Here is a 17,042-nt window from a genome sequence, read left to right as displayed (position 1 = left end):
ACGTGGGGAACCTTTATCTGGTCTCTGAGTTAGCCGATCTCATAAGGGGGTAGGGTTTTTTTTTTCCACCCAGAAACTTGGTTTTTTCGTCCCCAGGACAGGCAAATAGGCCCGTGAACATACGCATCTACAGACGTCGGACACTGGGAGGCAGAGGGTCAACCACCTTATCCTCGAGACGGTTGCGGTCATAAGCATGCGCACCTCGACACCGTAAAAAGGTAGAAGAGGGAGGATTAAGAAAAAAAGAAATGTTTTTATTTGTTTTTGTCCACACGTAGTTTCGCCATTTTGCTGCAATCGCTGCACCGGTGACAAAATTACGCTCTTCACGTCTTAGAAGCCCTGTATTTCCTTATCATTTGGTTGTCTTTCAAGCGCGAGACAACTTTTTTCTCGGTGGAGAAAAGAAATTAATTAAAAAAAGAAAATTTTGTCCTAAAATCCAAACGGATTTAGCCACAGAAATCGCGGTGGGAAACTGGTGACTCCACCCCATCCACTCGGCACGTGCAGAGGAGATGCCGTGATCTTCTGCTTCCATCAAGATGTGCGACTTTAGAAGACCGAATAACACGAGAACACAAAGGGCGAGGAAGGATGAATCAAGAATATCGGAACCTGAACTTTTCCCTTTACCTTTACAGGGGCATCGCCAAATGGAATTCTTGTTTCCAGGTTGGAATATTCGGCTATCGCATTCGCTTAATTCTTTATCCATCCTCGTCGTGTTAATTAGTCTTACCTTTATATGGCACAAGTATCTAAAGCTAAACTCTCTCTCTCCAGCAAGTAACGTCGGGAAGTTCGCCTCAAACGAAGCTGCACTTTTATTCGAAGTCTTCTTGAACCGCCATTTTCTTCACCTCTTCTCACAACGAACGACACTCGGCCTTTCTTTTCGGGATTCAATTTCAATTACACCCGTGGAGTGAAATACGCACTCACCACGAAGAACCTATTTCAAAACGGAAGTCGTTTACTTCGATGCGCTTTCGTTTCGGTTAACTAATTCCTCAATTTCCTCTGAATAAGTTAACACGTTTATTTTTGAAAGAAAACCGAAGATCCCCACTTGGGAAAGACTTCGTGTCTTCTTTATTCAGCTGCGTGCAAAGCGTGAGAAATATTCTGCAAAATGAAAGGGAGGTTCGTGAGCTCGGAGGTTGAAATTTTTCCGAAACTTTCTTCAGTTTCGGCTTTGAAACAATGTTGCATCTTTCGCATCCGCTTTTCCCACGTAATGAAAGGGAGAGTCGCGCGAAAGCTCACTTTGCGTTAACACGTTCATTGCCAAACACGCGATATCGCGCGATGCGAGTTCTCACCAGACGGCCGATCACGCGTTATCGCGTGGACGTCGTTAACTAAATAAAATAAAATAAAATAAAATTTGGCCACCACACGAAATTCCAATTTTCAGCTTGGCAACGAAAGTGTTCAACTCACTTGCCCATCCCGCCCGCCCGCCCTTCGACGTGACGACTTTCCCACCTTTTCTCTGTTCCCAGCGGGACGATTTCCTCTGTGGATAAGCGACCTACCGCGGACGTTTTCAAAAGATCTTATTGGTTGGGTAACAGCCACACGTGAGACCATTTCCATTTTGCATGCTTCGGTAAGCTCACGAGGATGTAAATCTTCGTGCGATTTGCTTTGCAAATGCGTTCCACACCACACCACACCGCATTGTCTTCGGCTGCAGCTGAAGCCAGCGGGTAATGATGCCACTGCTGCCATCTGCAGAGAACTTTTCTAATCTTTTGGTGTTTTTAATTTCTTTTTAATCAAACTGCAATTCAGGAATATGTCGTCGGTATGGTATGAAATCATCATCACGAAGGTTTCTTTTGTGTAGGATTGTTGAGATCGAGATGACCTATAAAGGGGAACGTTCTCTGTAAGAAGATCAAACCTCTGTCTGAAAACAGACCGATGCTACTTTGACGTTCTGTACTTTAATCAGGAACGCACTCGCTTAAATGTTGATGAATAACTTCACAAGTAACTAACTCGTTTTTCTTTTCCGTTACAGACGATCAACCTGTATGGCAACAACCTTAGCAGCGTGGACGGCCTTCTCCATCGGGGAATGTTGAGGGTAAGAACTATCATCCTGGCCAAAAACCCTCTGAAGAAGATCGCCTTGGGGACTTTCAAGGATGTCCCACTCATCGAAACTCTGGACCTGTCTCAAACAGATCTGGAGAGCGTGGACAGAAACCTCTTCCAAGAAACGCCGAGGATCGTGAACCTTTGGCTAATAGGAAACCAGCTTTCTTCCCTTCCCCCAGGGACCTTCTTCAACTTGAACAACCTCTTAAAACTCGACTTGAGTGAAAACCGATTGACTTCCATCGACAACGTCTTTCAGTTGATGGCGCTCGACTATTTGTTCCTGAAGAATAACCAAATCACCTCGTTGGGGAAGGCCCTGAATGCGCTCCCCAACTTGGTTTTCCTGTCCTTGATCTCCAACAACCTCACCGCGATTGAAAGCAATAACTTCAAGGGAAATAGACGTCTCAAAGAGCTGCATTTCGTGGACAACCAAATTTCCTCGCTGTCCACGGACGCTTTCTCATCCCTCAGGAGACTCGAAATCCTCTCCTTGAATTACAACGAAATTACTCATCTCAACGACTCGCTGCGCTATCTGGAGACACTGCAAGATCTCCGACTGGCTTACAATGACTTGAAAAAGATTACTTACAGGGATTTAGAAGGACTGACCAAACTTCGAAGCATCTCTCTGAGAAACAACGGGCTTGTCTCTGTCGCGGGAAGCTTCTCAGGTCTTCCCAACTTGAAGATTTTAAATCTCATCGATAATAATCTGACCACCATCAGTTCGGATTCTTTCCACTCTGTGGACACTTTGAGAAAGGTGTATTTAAAGAGTAAGACACCAAATATTGTTATTGTTGTTGCATGTGATTATTTGAAGGAAATACACTGAAGTGCCTTTGAATTAGGAATGGGAAACGCTATGCAAATTCTGTACCTCAACTTTCGCAGTTGCGCGCATGTGTGGCCGAAAGTGTGGTTATACTTAGCTGCCCATCTTGGCGCCCCTCCCCCCAAAGCATTCGTCATGAGAAGCGTAACGGGAAACGTGCAGGATTTACATGCATTTGACAGGTCGTAGTAGGTACCCCACGAAGTCACTCGATCTGTGAAATTGTCAACGAACTGGGATTTTCTCGTACGACAGTTGCAAGAGTTGGAAATATGAAAATTCGGCAAAAAAAACACACACCCACACTTACTGCAAAGGGCAACTAGCCTTGAATGATCGTGGGCTTCGCCGTGTGATGCACATCGTATACGGACCGATAAGGGCCTGACATTATCTGAAATCACCTGCCATCTGAACGAGGATTCCAGCTGGAAAGTGAACGCAAGGACCATGCGACATTCACTTCACCGTCGCGGCTTCGGGAGCCGCCGACTTACGAGAGTACACTTCTAACAGCACGACATCGGGCGAAAGCATTACCATGAGGCAATCCCACGAAGCCATGGGATTGCCTGCAGGTCAGGACGGAATTGCGCAAGCTGGTGATAACTTGGTGATGGCCTGGGGTGTCTCCAGTTGGACGTCTTGGAGATTTTTGGTACGTGTACCAACGACTCTCAGTGCATCCGGGTACGCAGAACTGATGGCCGACTATTTATGGTCGGCCATGAGTTCTACGTACATCAATGATCGCAATGGAGATGGAGTCTACAAGCAAGACAACTGCTTGGTTCCAGGAGCATTCTGTTCATTTTGAAATAATGAAGTTGCCTCCTGGAAGCACCGATTTAAATCCCGTCAAAAATACTTGCGAGCAAAGTGTTCCATCACCGCCGAACTTGAGCGAATTGTGGATAGCTCTGGAAGATGCATGCGTCGCCATACCTGTGAAATATTTTCGCAAGCTTGTGGAGTCCTTGCCTCTTCATATGGCAACCATTATCAGGACCAGAGGGGGGGGGTCCAATATTTATTAAATGCTGAACTAATTCAATGGCACTTCGGTGTATTATGAAAGGAGAAAATGCCATTCTTAAGATCAGCAAGACTTCGTAGTTATAAAGAAGCTTTTCATAAGTAAATGCGAGGACTGATCAAGAACTATCGAGACGAGCTTTGACCTTTCAAACCACCCCTCCCCATTTGACAGGGAACAGCTACGAGTCTCACGTATTATTTCAGCCATCAGTGGTCTAAAGGTCTGACTTTTGCTGCTTTACTTTGATCTCCCTCTCTCTCTTTCTCTCTCTCTCTCTCTCTCTCTCTCTCTCTCCCTTACACACACACCACACACACACACACACACACACACACACACACACACACACACACACACACACACAAAATACATCACTCAATCTCTGACTTCTCTTTTAGCTGGCACTAGATCGTTAGCGGCAACACAGAGAGAGAGAGAGAGAGAGAGAGGAGACATATTTGCGGTCTCGACAGTATGATCAGAAATATTTCGGTGGTTTTTAATCATGGATGTAATTAACTTAAGTCAAAGGGTGTAATTAACTCACATTACTTAACACTCTTTTTTTGGCAAATATGTTGTTTGTTTGTTTTTATCAAAAACTAATGTAATTAAAAAATAGCTGACACTAGGTTTATGGGTCGTAAAGATTTAATAAAGGTATTAGTTTCTCCGCTTATGCCAGTAAGCCACTAGGGATGAGCACACAAATATGCAACAAGCGTTAAATATGAATGAATACATCGCTAAAAAACACCAAATGTGTAGGAACCGTTACACAAGAATACAAGTACAACAGAAATACGTGGAGAGGGAATGCTGGCACGTAGTCAATCAGTATTCAGCAGGTGCGTCTGATTGTTCGCAAAAAAAAAAAAAAAAAAAAAAAATTAAAGTCTGATGTGAGAAATTAAAAACAAAATGAAAGCAGGAGCTGGAGTTGTCTTTTATGCACGCATGGAGCTCTTATCCCGTTCAATGTTGTGGTGAGTGTGAGGGAAATGAAATACCAAGTCTGCACTGTGTTATTATTGACGTCTCCGATATGCTCCTTTTGTCTTATTTCTAAACTTCTCGATGTGTGTCCTATGTAATTAAGACAACAAGAACATGGAATGATGTAAGCTCCAGGATGTTCGCTGAAGGGGTTATCAGACACACGGACGCCTACATCAGAAACACGCAACATTTTGTAGAAAATTGGGATAAATTTGTACTTCACCAGTGGATATTCTAGTCTGGATATTACATCGTCATTCACAAATATTCCTGATGACGAAGTTATAGCACTTGTAGATCGTCTGTTTCCTCAGGACATCTCTCAACGCTGTAAACACTTCTCCACTCAAATTTTTAACGATGGAATGGGAAATCTACAAAGCCCTCTATCTCCTCCCCTCCTGGTGCGGACTTATTCATGGAAAATGTCGTCTACTACAAATCCTAACCGTCACTTTGGTGGAGATATGTAGACGACATAATATGGAAACACAGCGTGGCTGAGTTAAACGATTTTCTGGCATCTGTTAACTCCTTCCACCATAAAATCAAATTCACTTTAGAACTGGAAAATGAAAATTACCTTTTCCAGACGTTCTAATTACGAGAAAAGCAGATGGAGGCATTTCTCTCGGTGTGCACCGTAAGCCAACTCATGCAGGTCGTTATCTACATTTCTCCTCGTTGCACCATATTTTAAAAAAATAATTAATTATTGTACATTGAATCCGACATTATTTCAAAGCCAAATAGCGAAACTACAAGAGTTTCGTGCTGAATATAGAAACTATAAAATTTTCTGCGGATCCAAGCCTAAACAAACCTTTCATGACAGGGGCAACTCGTAGTAAAGGTGGAGCAAGACCGATCACTATCCTTAGTATTTCCGATAATGAAAAGCACATCTGCTAGCAGACATGTATGATATTATACATTATGGGGGGCACTACCCAGACCGGTTTCGACCGTTGTTGAGGTCTCGACAGTTGGAGCCAGACCCAGATGTAAATACTCAGGTTGAAGTGATGCAGAACTTATACTTTAACATGTGAGTTGCTAAAGAAGGTGTCGCATCACAAAAGGCACCAAGAATTACTGAAAAGGAGAGCCAAAAGGCTTCACTTCGGTGATGCAAAACTATTCAAATTAAGTGGATATCGAATCCAACATTATTTCAAAGCCAAATAGAGAAACTACAACTTTAGCAACTCGCATGGTAAAGTACAAGTTCTGCATCACTTCAACCGAGTATTTTCATCTGGGGCTGGCTCCAACTGTCGAGACCTCAACAAAGGTCGAAACCGGTCTGGATAGTGACCCCATAATGCATAATATCATACATGTCCTCTGGGAGATGTGTTTCACATTATGGGAAATACTAAGGATAGTGATCAGAGCTTTCTCCATCTTTACTACGAGTTGCCGCTGTCATGAAAGGTTTGCTTACGGTTGGATCCCCGAAACTTTTATAATTTCTCTATTCAGCACGAAACTCTTGTAGTTTCTGTATTCTGCTTTGAAATAATGTTGGATTCAACATCCACTTAATTTGAATAGTTTTGCATCGCCGAAGCGAAACCTTTTGGCTCTCTTTTTTCAGTTGGTATTTTGTACAGTCACTGAAAAAGAGATTATAAGAAATGACGGAAAACTAACAGAAGAATTACATTCTCTTCTTCGACTATTAATCAGCAATAGAGATCATTAAAAAAAAGCACCAAAAATACTACTCTCTTTATTACCTCTCAACAACAGAACTGATCCATGAAATTCATTACAGAGCGTCAATTTCCATCCCTTTTATTGTTGAACGTTCGCTGAAAATTGCTAACCTCCAGAAATCTCATGACGTTAGAGGAGCCATCAAGCCCATCAGGACAGTACGAAATCTGTTACGCTCACCCAAGGACCACAACCCTATCAACAAACATCCGGGAGATTACAATTTTCAAGTGCTTAGAGATCTCTGAACACATCAGACGTGCCTGCTGAACAATGACTGACATTGAACATGTGCCACGATCTACGCTCCGCGTGATTCTGTTGTGCTTGTAATCTTGTGCAATGGTTCCTACACCTTCGGTGTTTTTAGTGGTGTATTGATTCATATTTAGCGCTCGTTGCATTTTTGTGTTCATCCCAACCCAGATGAAGAAGCCACTAGCTCAAGTGGTTTATTAAATCATCACCACCCAATAAACCCGGTGTTAGTCATTTTTAATTACCCTTTAAGGAAGGTAACTAAACCCTTGATTTGAAGAGATTAACAAAACGGTAAGCCGTCTTTTTTTTTTCTTTAGAAAACCCGTGGTCATGTGACTGTCGTCTGAAGTGGTTGCTGGAATGGCTTCAGCGCGTGCAATACAAACCTCTCCAGGATGACCCTGTGTGCGATTCGCCTCCGTGGCTTCGTTCTCAAGCCCTGCGGAAGTTATCTCCCGACTCGGTGACTCCGTGGCATCTCGACTGTCCCGACCCCTGCGTCTGCCAGTGCGTTCCTTCCGGAAACGACTTTTACATCAGAGTCGACTGCAGTCATCGAAACCTGTCGAACATCCCCGCCGAACTCCCCGACCAGCTGGGAGATCTGGACGTGTCCAACAATCTTCTCGCCGACATCTCCGACCTCACCTCGAGGGTCTCTCTGCAGTTCCTCAACGCAGAAAACAACAGCATTTCCCGGCTGTCGGAGGTGATCCCTCCGAAGCTGGTGGCGCTGAAGTTAGCGGGGAACAGCATGACCCGGCTTCCGGTTCGGCTTCTCAACAGAACTGCCCTGAAAATCGTGACCCTGTCCAGGAACCCGTGGACGTGCGACTGCGAGTCACTCCCCATGAAGAAGTGGCTCCTCACTCACGAACAAGTCGTAAGTGTTTCTTCTCTTCAATTTATTAAACTACATTTTTACGTAATCATTACAATATTTTCAAAAAATAAAACAGTTCCCGTGTTTTTGAAGTAGAGCCACCTGTTCCCTGTTATTCCAGAATGACCTTTCCTTCATTCACAACATTGACGATCTTAATCCTGTCGAGAGAGAGACTTTAGTAAACAGAATTCATAACTGCGGAAAGAGGAAGCTGCTCTGATAATCTGTGAACGACTGCAGTTCCTGAGATGAGTGACAAGAAGTGCAAGGAGGAATAAGGGATGGGATTTGCTGGATTGTTCTTTGTCTTCACATTTGAGAGTGATCTTTAAGGGCACAATTAGGGCATTAATTCCTTAAAGTTGCTCGAGCTCGTTAAACAAACAGAATTCCGTTTTGATATACTGCGATCGGGTTAGGAAAGGAACTTGAAGTGGGCTGCTGCAGTTCCCTCTGAATGAGCTGCGGATTCCGTCTGACACTGAATGTTTGGTGAGTTTCAGAAATTAAATCAGCCGTTTTCTTCTAAGCTGCGTCTTTCGAGGGATTATTGAGAAGGCGTGCATTTAAAGACGGCTTCGATTTCAAATTCCTTAATGAGATCCAGTGGAATATTTTTCCGAGTTTTTCGGGGATTTCTGAATTTGGGTTTTTCGTGGTTTTGGGACGCGTTTCTAGCTTTCGGCATTTTCCTATAAGCCACCCTACATAAGAGGATCTCATCTCTTCTGGGTGGAGACACATAACCATCTAAGTTCGTTTAATATAAGAGAACTCTTTCAAAATGTCGCAATTCCAACAAACGAACGCTCCCCGCCTGATGGCGAGGAAATTATTCTCTTCTTTAGTCAGCAGCTCAACTTTTCCATACAATGGATGTGGGAGGGGAGGTTTCTACTCGTCACTTCCTCAGTGCCGATTCAGAAAGTGAGAACATCCGTGGAATTCACCGCTGCCGACAGCTTTAGGATGTCGGTGCAGCATGTAAATGGCAACAGTGAAATGGTAGAAGGTCGCAACGCAACACGACACCTTTGGCTGCAATCTTTTGGTGCAAAACTGACAGCGTGTCTTCTGCAGCCAGAAATCCCAACAGCAACCTTTGTACTGATGGTTGCAGAGGCACTGTCTCTCCAAACCCATTATTTAGGAAGGGGGTTTCTCCAAAGACAATTGCTAATAAAATGAACACAAGTTAGCAGAAACACTTCCTCCCCCCCAAAAAACACACACACCCAAAGGTAACTAACAAGCATAATACATACTTTTAATTATGACACATTTGATTTCTTGCTCGATACGCCGTGAACACTTTAGTTTGTCTTCCCCCCCAGCTTGTGATTCATCTGAATATTCAATGAACGAAAGTCTTTCTTGAGAACTCTTTAAGATGACCAGCACAGTAATATCAAAGTTCCATTTTAGACAGATAAGAAATCCTCGTTGAACATTAAATACAAAATCAGAAGAGTTTCTTGATGTGTCCACAGTAGCACTGGGGTCACTATGAATCACGGCAAGAATCCTTATCTTATCTTGATCTGGTTCATAGAGTCTGACCAAATGACGTGACATTTCCTGCATCACATCCCAACCATTTACCCTACTCCTATTTGGTTCGTAGTGACCCCACTACTACTGTCCCCCTGTTGCAAAAGACGGGTGCTGGCTGTCAGTTATCAAAACATTTGTGCTCTTCATAAAACTGCGCAGACTCAGAAAGCACCATTTTCTTCATGTTGAAGATTTAATGGAGTATACAAAAAGACACCAAAATCGATTAAAAATTGTTTTAATCTTTTGAAAGAATTCTTTCAATTCTTTCAAAAAAGTCTTCTGAAGAGAGAGAGAGAGAGAGAGAGAGAGAGACGTGTTTACAATACTAAATAACACAATGTCCCAAAGGCAACATAGAACTAAATGTTGCATACATATAAGACCAGAACCCTAAGTATTAGGGCCCTCAGTTCGGAGAAGGCCTCAATTGTAATTCTAAATCTCAAAGGGTCAATTTTTCCCATATTTTGGGAAGTTTCTTTTATTCGTATTAATGTAAAATCGGTTTAATTTCTGAGGACAACTGTAGATTGCGCGCACACACACACGCACACACACACACACACACACACACACACACACACACACACACAGATTTGCAAAAAAAAAAAAAGAATCCGATAATAGCTTTTGTTTCCCTGCAGGGATTAGGCGACGCCCTTTTTAGCCCTGGTCTATAATAAAAACACTCTTTTCTAAATTTGCTGTGGTGGAGCAAACGCTATTTTCAGGTGATCATGAGAGTAGCATCCAATGCATGGTTCTCAAAACCAGACTCTCACAATAATAACGAAAATATAATTTTTGTGTTCTTCTATGCGGATGTTGGCTGACCTTCCTGTCTCTCCAAAAGTCAGAGTTCCCTGTCCAGAACAGGGATCTCCACACACACACACACACACACACACACACACACACACACACACACACACACACACACACACACACACACACACACACCAGGAACTTAATGATAGCTTGTTTCAAGTGATGCTTAAAAGCTATGCAGAGATTGCATTTTTTTTAAAGACCTGGCTTTTTTACCGATGTATCCATGAGCGAGGGGATGGTGACGGAGGAGAAATGGGGGAAGGATTGACTCTTTCTTTTAATTCCGCAGGGTAAAAATACGTTTTTTTTTTTTGAAATATAAATTCTGATTTTAAATCCTTCTCCAGTGCTGTTTATACTCCATTAAACCTTCGACACGATGTCCTTCCAGCATTAAAGCCTTGCTGCACTTTCCGTGTGTGTGTTATTCGCGGAAAGGGCTGTTCATCAGTTTGTTATCTCTTTATTGAAACTCTCGGGTAACGAGATGTTCAACATCGAATTTGCACGTTAGTTGGCTGTTTATAGTTTCGGATGAGATTAAAAAGGGGGAAATGATTCAGTGAGCGATTTAATTATGTGGAGGAGAGTGAAAGAAGGAAGCAACTAACCGGTGTTGTTTTCTTACTTGTTCAGGTCATCGATATAAACCAGACGAAGTGCGGTCCGGATCAGCAGCACAGCGGCACCAAGAACAGACTGATGATTTCCTTGCAAGATACGGAAATGTGCCCCCGGGACTGGACTTACATCGCGGTGTCGATCTGCGGATTGGGTGAGTTGCCCTTTCGGTTGTTAAAATAGCAGAGGACATTTTCATTTCATGCGCATGATAATAATTCGCGTTAGTTATCTACCCTCTCGCTTTTCTGGCGCTGTCTCAAACGCCACGCTTTCCTCTCATGGTCGCCCTTCAAGCTGCCGTTTTTTTTTTTTTTTTTTTTTTTTTTTTTTGAGAGTGATCAAATCTGCGTCCTTTGAATGTCGGTCGAGAAGATCTTGTCCGAGATCGACATTTTTCCATGTCATCTTCAACTAACGTTGCTCGCTTCCAAACGGAATCGGCATTCCCCTCTTTATTTAATTCTAGGGAGCGACGAACGGCACCGTGGAGAAATTGCATTTCTCATCCTTTCAACATTGCAATCGGTTCGTCAAAGTCTCTTCACAATTCTGAGCACACCCCAACGCATCTGTGAGTGCACAGAGGACCCCTGGTCGTTACCCGAGCCAGGAGATGAGTTTGTAACTGGTTCGTTCGCTGAATTTTTAACTTCACGCAAAAGCGAATCGGAGTTCTTTGTTCTAAACAGAGCGAACAATTCTTAACTCGTCTTCCTTTTTTTTTTTTTTAACCCCGTGGCTTCGATTAGAATAAAACCTACCAGAATTACGTAGAAATCAGGGTAAGCTGTCGCCGCACGTGTGTTACTAGACAATGTAACCCTTTACAAGAGCCAAAGTAGAATTTTAATGTAAAGAGCAAGTAGAATAAACGTTCCGCTTCGTTCATAAATCAAAATTTATGAAATCAACGTCAGTTAGAAAAAGCAAATGCCAGCAAAGTTACGCTTCGTGGAAAGCGAGATGGATTCGGAAAAGAGAGGATCGTTACGAAGTTTGAGAAAGAAGAACTCAGCGATCATGAACAGCTGCTGAGGAAGATTTGCAGCAGTGACTCTGAAGTCAGATGATAATCCTGGCGATTGTGGACTTCAAAGCGGTGGCAAAAGTGGTTCTCCTCTTCTACGAATAACCCGATACGAAGATGCAAACCGACTTTTAAGCTGTAAGATAAAATACCAAATTGCATGCGCAGCAGTCAGATGCTTTTTGTTTTTAAAAATGAAAATCTAATCTTATTTACAGGATTAACTGATTTTGGTTCTCCGCAGTCCGGCAGAGAATTTACATGCTCTGCCGGAGCATGTAAATTCTTCCATCTTCTAACAGCTGTTAGAAGATGAATTACATTTCTTCGTGTCATTAACAGTTATTTTGACAAAATACTGTATCTTGTGAGAACATAACACTTGCTATAATTGTATTAAGCACAAAAAACCTTACTTCCTATTTTCTTTGAAAGGGGAGCGGGCAATGATGTCACTTCTATGTTGGAAAGTGGAACGTGATGCAGTCGCCATGATCGGCCAGGAGTTGTTGTTTCCGTGGATTCCAGTCTTGGTGGAAAAGATCTAAGGTGTTGTTTTGCCAGTGGTGGTGATGCTCGTGTAGGATCCCACTTCTCACCTTTTGTTTGAAGGTGGCAAGGAGTTGGTCAGCTGCCTCTCTCTCTGAGAAGCTGGTCGTGTATGTCGAAGATAGAAGCTGTATGTTACCGATTTCGCAGCGATGAAGACGTAGTTGCAGAATGAATGGTTATTTGACTCTGCCCGGACGGGATTGAGATACTCCTCTTCTGTATGAAGACTACCACCGGTGGGAGCTGCCGTTTCCCGAGACAAACTCATTAATTGGGTGTTGACTGGGCATTCTAAGCAGCTATGCCGAATTCTTCCTGCTCGGTAGCAGAATAATCCCTGAAAGATCCCGGTTAAATTTCTGTAATATACTGTAGGTAGGAAGGCATTGTGCTACATACTCCACTGAATATATGCGTCTGGTTTGGTCGCTCTTGTGCGATATGGTAGGTCCCATTGAAATAGCGTTTGATGGGATGATGCAGGATTATCCAATGAAGCGCTTTGATTCAGCACTATAACACAGTTAGAGTGCTGAATATTTTGTTTATGTTGCTGAGTGCAAGTCTCTCCCATGCATTGTTGTTTTTTTATCAAAAAGGGAAGCACCGAATCTTCTTCGACAGAAGGACTGAGCCCCTCGTCCGATATGCTATCAGGCAGAGCAGCTTGAAAATCAGATTCCACAGTGTGTGTGTGTGTGTGTGTGTGTGTGTGTGTGTGTGTGTGTGTGTGTGTGTGTGTGTGTGTGTGTGTGTGTGTGTGTGTGTGTGTGTCTGCTCAACCTGATTCCGTATTCCAAGTTTGTGAGTCATTTTGGAAAGCGCCAGGTGAGGCTCGGAGAAAGAACGTTACCCAAGATCCTCACGCCTCGCCAGCTCCATGGAGGAAAGAAAATCTCTTTCTGAGTGGTCGGGTTTCTTACCATCGGGTTCGTTGAGGATTTTAGGAAAGGATGCTATCTTCACTGTGTGCTAGAGGTTTATCTTCTTCCATCTTTGAAGGGCATCTTTGTAGGTTTGTTAGATTCACTGGCACGTGCACCGTCATTCTTAAGGTTGTGGAGAAAGAGAGACCTCCGGTGACAGTAGTGAAAATATATTCGGTAGTGCGTTTGTGTGGCATTTCTGTTGTAGGGTATTAAGGAAAATGCGGGTGGGGAACGTTGTTATCCAGTTGTCAATGGAAGTCACGTTTTGTCCTCCTTCTTTGAGAGAAGTACTTAGCTTGGAGTAAGAAAGCCAGTTTTCGATCCATATTAATCGATAGACGGCTGACAGTATTTGTTTGATAAATTGCTCTGGTGGCATGACAATCTTAAGTTTATGCCCAAGGACTTATAGAGGCAGAAGCTCGTATTGCCGCCTACTTTCCTACTACTTTCTTTAATGAGTTTTTCCCAGTTTTTATCTACGTAAGAGGGCGTGTTTCCTTGGTAAATTCCCAGGTGTTTGTTTTCTTCAGCGGACCAGTGACCAGACATTGGAGAATTGGTTTGTTTTTTTCCTATTTGGCACATCACACCACACCATACCACAGTCCTGTGGTTTTATGTGCCTGAGGCTGCTTGGTATTGTTGGTATGCTGTTTGTAATCCTCTTCTTTGCTGGCTATAACCGTAACATCATCAGAATATGTCGTTAGATGATAATAAAGGAGTGAACGTGTGTAGAAAATGTAGGGAGAATGAGGAATTGAAGTGTATTTCGAATCGTGAGTGTGATATTTTTGTCGAACTTCAGAATGAAGAAAATAGGGATATGACAAGAAACGGCGAGGTTGTACCAGAGAATTGTGAGAGTGTGAATGTAGAAAGTGTGAATGATAGTATTAATGGTTTTACTGAGAATAAAAACGATGAGGTAGACGCAATGAGTGAGATCGCGTTGTTGAATGGTGCGATACGAAGGGCAAAACAGCAGCTAGAGCGTATGAGCAAGTCGACTGAATGAACCAGCCAACAATAAAAAGTATGATAGGAAAAATAGACGTATGAGTGTGAACATGAACAAAATGAAGGATAGAGTGCTGTATGGAGACTCGTTAGTATGAGGTGTGATAGTAAAGGATTTGACAAAATCGTACCAACCTGGTGCGACAATAAAGGATGTAACTGAGTCTATTAGAGAGCAAAAGGAAAGGGTGAAAGAAATGATTGTTGTGACAGGTACGAATGATTTGAAAGGAGACAAAATGGAAATGATAGAAGACCTGAATGAATTATTTGAGGTAGCAAAAGAAAAGAGTGACACCTCAAGGGCTCACTTTAGTGAGTACGGGCATGGCAAACCCGAGGTACCTGATGCTGGACCATGCCTTACTTCATGTAATATATATCTGTTATATTATTCTGTAGACTGGTCCCTCCTCTTCTTTCTTTGCTTCTTTCTCCTCTCCTTGCTCCTTCCCCCTGATGCTATTAGAGTATTCGAGGGCTAGGGGTGAGTCTTTCCTATCTTGTTAAGTTATTTCGTCTTATGCAGCCACCGAAGGAGGCAAGCTAGCCTCAATAGGTGCCGGTCCCAAGCCCGGATAAATGCGAGGGTTGATGTCAGAAAGGGCATCCGGTCGGAAAACTTCAGTGCCAACTCAAACTATGATTATGAGTCGAAGAGAAAATGATATAAGGGCTAGGGCGTACCCCTTAAGCGACGCACAGCCACATCGCCCTACAGCTGTGAGAAGTGGACCAGGGCTACCGCATCAATGGCGGGTGCGGTTAAAGAAGCGAGCCCAGCAGGTGGAGAGGATGTTGCGAGTGGGAACACTGAATGTTGGAAGCATGACTGGAAGGGGAAGAGAGGTGGCAGACATGATGAAGAAGAGGAAGTTGGACATTTTATGTGTGCAGGAGACAAGGTGGAAAGGGGGAAAGGCAAAGGAACTGGGAGATGGATATAAATTGTTCTACTCTGGAGCGAATAACGAGGGAAGAAATGGTGTAGGAATTGTGGTGTGTGGCAGAATGAAGGGTGAAGTACTGGACGTGGGTAGAAGGAACGACAGGATCATGCGAATGAAATTGGGTCTTGGAGAAGAGCGGGTGGTCGTATTATGTGTATATACCCCGCAAGTTGGTTGCACAGCAGAGGAAAAAGATGAGTTCTGGAACGTGTTAGATGAAGAAATGAGGGAATTGGAAGAAAATGAGATGGTGATTGTCGGAGGAGACTTGAACGGGCACATAGGAAGACAGAATAGAGACTGTGAAAGGGTGCATGGTGGCCACGGAGTGGGAATGATGAACCAGGAAGGAGAGAGGGTTGTGGACTTTGCAGTAGCGTTTGATCTGGCAATTGTGAACTCGTTTTTCTTCAAGAGGGAAGAACATTTGATAACATTTAGAAGTGGTAACAACAGCTCACAAATTGACTACATTTTGACTAGAAGAAAACATCTTAAGGTTGTGACAAATTGTAAAGTAATTCCAACAGATCAAGTAGCACAACAACACCGACTGCTGTGCGCATACTTTAAAATAACATCGAAGATAAGAACTTCTGGTTGCCATGGGATGAAGACAATTAAGTGGTTTCGCTTAAAAGAGGAGAGTGTGAGGAATCGTTTCAGGGAGAGAATGTTAGAGAGGATTTCGGATAGACTGGAAAGTGTACAAGATGGTGGAAACATAATTCAAAAGTAATCCTGAGCTGTGCAATCGAGGTGCTTGGTGAGACATCTGGAAAGATTAGAGAAGAAGGAGGTTTGGTGGTGGAATAATGATATACAAGTGGCAGTGACAGCTAAGAGGAAGGCAAAGCAGAAGTGGGATGAGTCAAGAGTGGAAGAGGACAGAGAGGTGTACAAAGAGAGAAAGCAAGAAGCCAAAAGAGTTGTGGCACAGGCGAAGGCCATGGCATATCAAGATCTGTATGATCAATTAGAAACAAAGGAAGGACAAAGGAAAATTTACCAACTAGCGAAATGTAGAAATAAAGCAGCTGAGGACATCTTACATGTGAGGCAAATTAAAGATGCTGAAGGAAGAGTATTATGGAGGGATGTGGACATAAGAAACAGATGGAAAATATACTTTGAGGGACTTTTGAATGAGGAAAATGCAAGGACTCACAGAGGAGATGGGCAGCCTTCTGAGGGGATGGTGCAGAACATCAGTAGAATGGAAGTGACGGAGGCCATGAAGAGGATGAGGAATGGAAAAGCGGTGGGCCCCGACAGAATTCCAGTGGAGGCATGCAAGGCACTGGGGGAAGAGGGAATTGACCTGCTGTGGGACCTGTTCATGAAAGTTTGCCAACAGGAAAATATACCCGAGGAATGGAGGGAGAGTACTCTTGTTCCCATCTACAAGGGTAAAGGGGATGCACAAGACTGTAAAAATTACAGAGGAATAAAGTTGATGTCCCACACAATGAAGATCCTAGAAAGGGTTCTTGATGGTAGATTGAGGGAGGAGGTGGAGATTGCAAAGGAACAATTTGGCTTCATGCCTGGTAGATCAACAACAGACGCTATCTTTGTGTTACGACAGATGATGGGAAAATATCGAGAGAAACAAAGGGAGCTACATCTGGTATTTATTGATCTGGAGAAAGCATACGATAGAGTGCCAAGGCAAGAAGTCTG

At 43.2% G+C, this 17,042-nt stretch overlaps 1 protein-coding gene across 1 annotated transcript in view; it reads left to right on the top strand.

Annotated features, from left to right (window-relative positions):
* The window catches only part of LOC150109754 (uncharacterized), a 44,367-nt gene that overhangs the window by 12,713 nt on the left and 14,612 nt on the right, over positions 1–17,042 (top strand). The window contains exons 2-4 of the mRNA XM_090396550.1: positions 2,036–2,900; positions 7,298–7,863; positions 10,891–11,029. Of these exons, the coding sequence (XP_090252676.1) occupies positions 2,036–2,900; positions 7,298–7,863; positions 10,891–11,029 (1,570 nt within the window). The remainder of the gene's footprint in view (positions 1–2,035; positions 2,901–7,297; positions 7,864–10,890; positions 11,030–17,042) is intronic.

This window comes from Typopeltis vanoorti, chromosome 1, assembly GCF_054136105.1.
Source record: "Typopeltis vanoorti isolate ZY-2024b chromosome 1, IOZ_Tvanoo_1.0, whole genome shotgun sequence".
In the NCBI taxonomy this organism is placed as follows: Eukaryota; Metazoa; Arthropoda; class Arachnida; order Uropygi; family Thelyphonidae; genus Typopeltis; species Typopeltis vanoorti.
Note: the sequence above shows the minus strand (reverse complement) of the source record. Positions and strands in the feature narration are given on the sequence as shown.